This window comes from Sphaerodactylus townsendi, linkage group LG04, assembly GCF_021028975.2.
Source record: "Sphaerodactylus townsendi isolate TG3544 linkage group LG04, MPM_Stown_v2.3, whole genome shotgun sequence".
NCBI classification, from domain to species: Eukaryota; Metazoa; Chordata; class Lepidosauria; order Squamata; family Sphaerodactylidae; genus Sphaerodactylus; species Sphaerodactylus townsendi.
In genome coordinates, this window is record NC_059428.1 from 135,787,781 (window position 1) to 135,796,749 (window position 8,969).

Below are 8,969 nucleotides of genomic sequence, written 5' to 3' on the forward strand. Positions count from 1 at the left end.
GAAACTTCAGACGGATTTGTAAGAAATGTTTTGGGAGATCTTTAGTAAACAGTGCCTGGACTTTCCATAAGCAACGTATTGAGCTTTCTATGGAATAGGTAGGGGGGTGGGGTGATGTCCATACAGTAATTCTGATGAAATTTATGTTCTTGTGTCTCTTCAGACATTAACAAAGGTCCTGGAGTCCTTACGAGATGGCAGCTTTGGATTGTGCCGCTCCCAGAGCAATGAATATCGGATAGTGTGCCACAAACTGTTTCCTCTAGCATCTGCCTTTATGCCTCTCACAAATGAAGATGACGGTTGCTTTGCATCTTTGAATCATACAGCCCTTAATCACGACGTGCTGTCCAATGAAATTTAAAACAGGATCCCAAAATATCTCTTCTTCTCAACTGATGGTATACAGATCAGGGGCTTTTTTTCTACAGAATGTGATGAAACACAATCCAGATCTCAAAGCAGAGGCAATTGAATGGAACCGTACTGTACTCTGATCTCTTTGTCCCACAACAAGAGCTGCCAATATTGTTGTGAACATCTCTCTTCTCTCTCAATAATACTCATCATGTTTATACTTGTAAAGTTATGAATATTTTTATTGCAAATCATGGACTCTAGAAATTGACCATTCACATAAATGTTGTTGCATATACAAAATTTTTAAAGCTAAAAGTAATTCCCCTCTGCAAGCATCAGGTCAGTACTGACACATAGGTGACTTCATGACGTCTGCTAGGCAGACAATGTTTACGGGGTAGTTTGTCATTGCCTTCGCCAGACATCTGCATTTTACTCCTAGCAAACTGCATACTCATTTTACTGAACTCAGAAGGATGGAAGGCTGAGTCAATCTGAAGCCGGCTACCTGAAACCAGTTTCTGTCGGGGTCGAACTCAGGAGCTTGGACTGCAGAACTGCAGCTGGCCCCTCTGTCCCTGGAGCACTATAAATAGTCTTACAAAACATCTGTCAGATGAGCAGCGTTGGTGCACTGGCTCCAGTCTCAGCCCATGGGTCTCAATGGACTGTGCAGGACTGCACTGTTGGGTGGATCGGATGCTGCGTGTCCTCTCCAATTGTTCTGTTTCCCACGGCTTTTTATTCCCTTCCCACAAGCATTTAAGTTCTGATTAGGCCACAGAAATCTGTCCATTCAAAGTGTCCAATGGAAACAGTCATCTTTAAACTGAGGAGGGGGAAAGTTTTTAGATTGGAACCATTTTGAAAACGATAGCCTGTTTCCCCCAAAACTAAACATTTGAGCAGCTTATTTAATTTTTCAACGAATGCCCACTGTCAGGGTTTATATAGTTTCTCTAACCACTTCCAACTTTTAGGCCTTGCTGGTGCAGTCCTAAGCAGAGTTATAAGCCCCAATAATGCTGTTGACTTCAGTGGACTTCGGGAGATGTAACTCTCCTGATAATTGAACTGTCAGTAAAGCAGCCAAGAAAGTGGTTATTTCCACATTGGAAATTCTGTTTGCTATTGAACTCCGCTAAACACTTGAGTTTGGATTTAAGAACAGTGAATGCTAATTCTGTTTCCACTGAAATGTTGCTTTAAGTGCAATAAAGTAACTAGCATTTAAGAAGTATATTTAAAAGGAAGACCTTCAACAAGGGCAGCTGAACTTCAGGTCAAAGCTGTTCTTTTTTTCCTGGACTTGCATTAACCTGAATGTACATCACGCGCACAACTTGTCACAGTTTTAATTCAGCTCTCCCCAACAGACAAATGGCTGTCCCTGACAACTTTATATAAACCACTATGAAACTTACAATACACCCTATGGCTTGTACAAAAAAATCCATTTTATCCAAAACGAATCGAAGAACCGGGGTTTTTAGGTTAATGTCGGTGTATCAGTAATATCCCTTAGACCCAATACAAAGTTCAAGAAGGGAAATGTTATCCAAATAAAAGGTTATAATTACGATGGTCAGCCATTTAGGAACTGTTATAGTTAAATAAAAAACTCACTGTAAGATAATGTCAACTGATAAAATGCTGTAATAAATTATTTTGTACACACTGGCTCTGCTTCTGACTCCCCCCTCCCCATATTGGCTAGTGGCATGAGTGTGTGTGTGTGTGTGTGTGTGTGTGTATGTGTGTGTGTGTCTGTGCTTTATGATACATTTCAGAGTCTTCCTATGAAAATGTGTGGAGAAATTAATGTGGTAGTTAAAACAGCAAAGAGCCTTGTGGCACCACAATGACCAGACGGACGGAGCCCGTTTTGTCCGAGGCCCCGACACACGGCAGCCGTGGCTGCAGAGCCCTTTGTCTTGTGATGGGGTAAATGGGGACAGTCTTGAGTTGTCTTCTGAGATTACTCTGTTGGGAATAGAGATGTGAAAACCCTTTTCAAAATGGGAAAGTTCAAGAGAGTTTCCCCCCCCAAAATCCTTTCCCCCCTCAATTCTTCCAATAGAAAAATTGGAAAGTTTTGGGAATCCAAAAACCCAATGAAATATTTTTGCGTTTGGAATGAATGAGTGAAATGCTTTTAAAGACCAGATAGGCAAGCCAGAGACAAAGACAGCTCTTAAATCCAATATTCATTCCTGCACCTAGGACTTCATGATGGGAGCACGCCTTGCTTTTCAGTTGTTGTGGACCTGTTGTTTTTTTTGACCTGACTTGTACTAGACTTTTTCCTTTCTCCCTCAAACCTTTGTGACACTTTTACCCGCCGGTTGGGTAATAAATAACTTTTTGCCCCCTCTTGCAGAAGGGAGGCAAAAGATCAGCAGGAGTGGGGGCAGAAATTGCGCCGAGGCCTCAGACGGAAGCTGGGAAAGTGTCATGGAGAACTGAGCTCTTTAGCCGGAGAGCAAAAATCAAGGTACATGTGTGCCAAGGTAGCTTAAGGTGCATTAGCTTGCAGTTCTCTCAAGAATTGGATATATTTGCAGTTTTGCTTACAGAAAACTATCACTTTTAAATTTTAGAAATGCGCTAAATGTTGCAGTCTTATATGCCAAGTAAGTTGTAAATGACACATTTCATGTTACAGCAATAAAATTATTTTAGGATTGATGTGACAATAAGTATTGCATATATTTAAATATTTCCAGAATTTTTATATATCCTTTGGGAGAGCGCCTCCTGTGAGGAAGTCTATCTCTGCAGAGGGCAGGAGTAACCCCTCCCCCCCCGCAAAAAATGCAAGAGGTGGCTAAGATATCATGTCTTCCCCCTGTCCCTTCTTTAAGCTTTTCTAGCACTGGAGTGGAGAGGCAAACCTTTCTTCAGCCAACTTGGAGTAGCGTAGCAGAGTTGCGGGAAGCTTACGCGTGCTCAACTGAGGAAGAAAAAGGCAGGGTTGCACTTACCTGTAATTGATGTTCATCAAGGTGTTCTGTGCAGGCACAGGTTGGGACTGTGCAGGCTGAGCCACGTTGCTCTTGAGCTTAATTTTAGAGGGCGTTCTAGCAGCCGTTGGTCGTGTGCTTGCGTCCCTCTCAACGCCCTCGCCCCCAGTTCCACGTGAATCGCCACAAGAACCGCTTCTGCAGAGCTCACAGTGGGGTGGGGGAGGGCGTCAATGAACATCAATTACAAGTAAATGCAACCCTGTCTTCATCATCGGTCTTCAGTGCAATCCCACAGCGGGATTCTAACAGGCTACTCACACTACAGAGGTGGGATGAGTTCTGCACAACAAATTCATGCATGCCATCAACAACATAACATAGTGCATGTTACAATGGGCAAAAGATTTGGGTAGGAGTATCGACCTAAATGAGTGGGAAACAGTCTGGAGGAGAGCACATTCCTCTATCCTAAGTACGAATATAAAAGAAAATACATATAAGATGATACATAGGTGGTATCTGACTCCAGTGGCCATAGCTAAGATAAATAGTACTTATCCGATATATTGTTGGAAATGTGAGAGAGAAGTAGGCACCTTCATCCACTCCTGGTGGTATTGTAAAAGGATAAAGAGATTTTGGTTTAAGATTCATATACGAATACAAAAAATACTTAATGTACAATATAATATGGAACCAGGGTTGTATCTATTGGGACTATATAATATAAAGGAACTGCAACCATATACTAAATTGATTACTTACCTTACGGCGGTGGCGAGGATCTTAATTGCAGCCAATTGGAAATTTAAAAAGGTCCCAGCTTTGGAAGAATGGCTGGAAAAAATTTATATTCTCATGGATATGGACTGTATTACATTATCTTTCCAGGAAGAAGATACGAAGAAGAGAGAGAATATATTGTCGTCTCTAAAGTTTTTCTTTGAAAAAAAAGATGGAATCGAGATAGATAAAGTTATTATTTAATATTATAAGGCTAATAGTATATTGTCACTTAAATGAAACTCTGTATGTTAATTTTTTCCGTAAATATGTTTATAGGATAGGTAGGGTATTTAGGAAGAGGAGCCTTATTTAATTATTCGGCAATTATGTACTCCCATTTAGGAGAGAAGTAAAGTTAAAAGGTATAAAAAGTATGCCGATTGCAAGAAAGATGCATGTACAACATATATAATTTTTTATCTATGTACAACATATATGATTTACTGTTGTAACATATTTTAATTCATTTAATAAAGTGATAATTTACCAAAAAAAATTAAAAACAACAACATAACATAGTGCTTTATTCAACAACATCTCAGGCAAACACAGATGACAGTACTGCTTTCTGTGCTGTCGTGTCTTTTCTTGCAGGCCAAGAGCATGATGTCTCACAAACGTATCAGCTGAAGCCCACGTTGGTCCCCTGCAGATGTTGTGAATTGGCCCCCCCACCTCTAAAGGCTGGGCCCTTATCGAGTGAGCACACACCAACAAATGGGCAAGGAATCTTTGGCAACTTATATTTTAATCGGGCTCACAATCCATCTGGATAAAGTTTGGGAAGAAACCTTACGGCCTCAGAATGAGATACAAATACTTATCTTTTCTAAAATCCCTCGTCCTGTCTAAATAGAATAGTAATGCCCGCCTGACATCCAGACTATGTCATCATCTCTCAGTCTCTGATTGTGGATTTGGGGAAAACAGGTACCGTATATACTCGTGTATAAGTTGCCCCGAGTATAAGTCGAGGCACACAGTTTTACCACAAAAATTGGGAAAACTTATTGACTCGTGTATAAGTCGAGGGTGGGAAATTCAGCAGTCAGCGGCACAGAGCAGGGCACTGCCGCCATTCCCCCTCTGCCCCAGGGAGAAGACAGTCGCCTTCTCCCTGGGGCAGAGGGGGGTTCCCTGTTTGGTGCCCCCCCGGGGCGCCCCCCACACTTACTTTAACAAACGTAGCAGGCTTGAGAAGAGGCCTGCCTGTGTTCCCTTCCAGGCTTCAAACGACTTGGTGGGAACTACAGGGTCTCCTGGGAAATGTAGTTCGCAGCAGGCCGTTTCAGCCTGGAAGGGAACACAGGCAGCAGGTCTCTTCTCAAGCCTGCTCTATTTGTTAAAGTAAGTGTGTGGGGGGGGGGGGGAAGCATCGCAGGGGGAGATCACTGACTCACATATAAGTTGAGGGGGGCATTTTTCAGCCTAAAAAAAGGGCTGAAAAACTAAACTTATCCGCGAGTATATGCGGTAGCTCATGTTGCCTTATGTGAAACCTTGACACCACCTTTGACAGAAATTCCAAAGATGTACACAACACCACCTTACCATCAAACACCTTCAAACAGGGTGACTCCATACTCCATGCTGCCAGTCCCCTCCCTACACCACCACGCATCCTTGTGGAGTTTCTGGCCACCAGAAAGGAAACCTTCATTACCCACAAAACCACCGAGGTTGTTGCTAGCGGTTCACAGGATTTCCCCATTAGCTGTGACGGCACAAGCAACAATGACCTCTGTGAATCGCTACTGGGCACTGGTGGATATGCGCTGCATAATCCCTTTAAGAATCGCCTTGTGATGTCATGGGAAAATATAGTACTGCCCTGAAAACCGTTCTGACGAGCCAAAATTGTGGCTAAATATACATTCACAGAAGAAAAAAATGAATCTTTCTTCATTCTAATAAGTACTTCAGAACTTTGAAAGAAGTCTGGTCTTTCACCTGCAACTCGCTGACCATTTACAAAAACGTCCCCATTGATCAGCATATGACTTTCTGGTGGAAAGTTTCCTGGACTGAGCCAAAATGTTTTCTACATCCCAGACCAATGTCGTAGCAAACATTGCAGGCTGTGTGGTGGCCCCTGCCGCTGTGAACTCTCCTGAGGGTCCGAAGGCAACCTCATTTAAACTCCCTGCTCAGCAACAGAGGGAGCCATACCTGCCTTGGCCAAAAGTGCACTGTCAGCATTAAATCTGCCCCTTCCTGATCTGCCCAGTGGAAGGGGTGGGAATGCATAATACAGACCACCCATCCACACTATATGGAATGCATCCCCCATCGATTGAGGATCTGATCCTGATATTGAACAAAAGCATGGTGCTTTCGCTTTGCTTCCTGACAGGAAAAAGTCTACCTGAGAGTGACCCCATATTGGGAAAATTATTTGCAGCATATACTGTTTTATTTCCCACTCATGATTTGTTCCCTGCACGCTGCTTAACTAGTCTGCTCTGGAGTTCTCCTTTCCTGCAATGTGAATTGTTGGTAACTGCACTGCATGTAGGATGCCCCACTCCCAAATCCTGTTTGTCTCCAAGGGCCTTTCCCCACTTTTCCCTCTACCACCTTCGCTGCGTGCTACTCACTGCGTGCGTCATTTCTAGCACGCGCCTGGGCTTCCCCACGACCCCACGGGGTCATCAAAAGGCGCCGTTTTGAAGAGCGCCAGGAATGACGCGCGCTGAGGGGGCGCAGCAGCGGCAGCGTCGGGGTGGCTGTGTTGTCGCCGCCCCTGTAGTGGGGAGTGCCGTGGGACCCCATGCTACTTGGCCCGAGTAGCGCGCAGCAGAAGGTAAGTGGGGAAAGGCCCCAATGTAAATGTTTGGACCCCGTCCCACCCTGTTTTCTCAAGTGGAACATGGCTGCTATGTTGTCTGTTTGCACTAAGATTGTCTTCTCTAACCTGGCCTGGTGGGTGGGGTAGCAACCCTGCGTTGTAGGCTCTGAAACCTGAAACTCCAGACACCTAAATTTATTTTTAAAATTTTATTAAAGAGAAGTAGTAAAACACAGGTTTTTAAAAACAACAACACTGAAACATACATAAAGGTGCCATGCAGTTACACAAGGGGGAAAAGGCTAGAGGCTACATACCATAAAGAAATACTTGCATGCAAAAGGAACTAGATGTGTTCAGTACATGTGCAAAGTCCCAATAGAATCTCAGGCAGAGGGAAGGGCAAGAAGCATAGAACAAAGAAGAAAGTAATTGCTACACTAAATGAACCAATTTATGATTTAAGCTGGCCACAACAGGTGATCATTGACTCACCAATCAGGGCACACTTTGATCAGAATATTCTAGGCCATGAACTAACTTTCCCCCTCCCCTATGAAAGGAAACCTTCTCAAACATTCTGCAAAGTAACTAGTCTCAGCCAGTTAAGATTAATGACGGTGACTGCACCTCTCTAACCAGCCTAGTGGCCCTGAGGAGATCAGTGCTCACCTTCCACCTGCAATTCTAAACTTTCTTAGCTCATGAGAAAGGCACATGTATTTTACTGGGCCTTTAGCAAACAAAAATGGATTCTCTCTTAGAAAATACTTGGTAGAAGCCCTCATGGATTTCTCAGTAAGAAATCCTGTTGGACAAATCGTGCTACTTTTTGTTCTAGAGCAGCGTTTCTCAAATAGTGGGTCGTGACCAGCAACTGAAAGCCTCAGAGTCAAACAGCAACCCGTTGCTGTGGAATAGGCCCCATAGGGATCTGAAATGCCTCTTCTAATCTTGATTGCTTTTTCTTAACCCGGCCGTCTTCACAGTAGCTTGAGGTAGCAACATTCATGAAAGAACCGCAGTGGGGACAGGATGAAGAGTCTTTTCTATTAAAAATTTCAGAACTTTCTTCAATGTCCAAAGGACGTATTTTTTTGTGCCTCAAGCATCTATTACCGAGAAAAAGCAGTCCGCTCGTTATCAACGACACGGAAGCTAAAAATCCCAGGGGGATTGCCTTTCCGATTCTCTGGGACTTGGGAGGAGATGGAATGCCAAATGTAACGGGGAAATCAATACTCTCATTGTTTAAGACTGAAAGCATGTTCCAAATAACTGGGATTAAGACAACAACTCCCGAGGTTAAGCTCAGCAAGCCACCCGTAGTAAAAAAAGTAAAACTAATGTCCCTTTTTCCTTTGTCTCTTATGATGCTCCAATAGGCAGAGAAGAAAAAAACCAGTGCCACTGAATGGACAACAGTACATAAAGTCAGCAGGTCCTGGGCAAAAAAGATCTCCTTGGGAAGGAAAAGGTGATTTCCTTCAAATTGTTTACATATCCTCTCATGGTGGTCTGTGCCAATGTTGGTGTCATAGCAGACGTCCCAGATACCAATCCACAACACATCACACTGTAACTTGGTGCTCTTTCCAAAGTGCCACTGCCTCCATTGTCCACTTGATGTGGTAGAGACGCACAAACACCAGCCTATGCATGCCAGCAAAAATCCACATAACCGGCAGAAAGACAGACGGACCAGGAAGCTCGCCAACTGGGAATCTTTATCACACATGGCCATTGTCCATGCAGCCGGTTGAAGATTTACTGAAAGACAGAACATATTTATGTACTTACACATACACATACAGTGCGAACATCCAACATAGGTTACACAAGTAGAAATAGAGCTTCTGAGAGCAAGGCCTAAAGGGGAAACATTTTAGTGCAAGGACCGTGGAGCCAAGCAAGGAATACGATTTATTTTCATATGATGTTTGAGTTCGGTGTGGTTGGGGAGGAGAGATGGAATTTCCTTCTGAGGGGCCACAAAGATTCTCAGCTGCCCTGAGTCTCAGGACTCAAAGTTAAAACCATATCATCAGCCTTCTTCTAGTGCAAATGCC

The 8,969-nt window shown here is 43.5% G+C and overlaps 1 protein-coding gene across 1 annotated transcript in view; it reads left to right on the plus strand.

Moving 5' to 3' along the window:
- The window catches only part of NAA16 (N-alpha-acetyltransferase 16, NatA auxiliary subunit), a 46,147-nt gene extending 44,107 nt beyond the window's left edge, over nucleotides 1-2,040 (plus strand). The window contains exon 20 of the mRNA XM_048493632.1: nucleotides 164-2,040. Coding sequence (XP_048349589.1) covers nucleotides 164-364 — 201 coding nt within the window. The 3' untranslated portion in view covers nucleotides 365-2,040. The remainder of the gene's footprint in view (nucleotides 1-163) is intronic.
- Nucleotides 2,041-8,969: the final 6,929 nt, after the last annotated feature.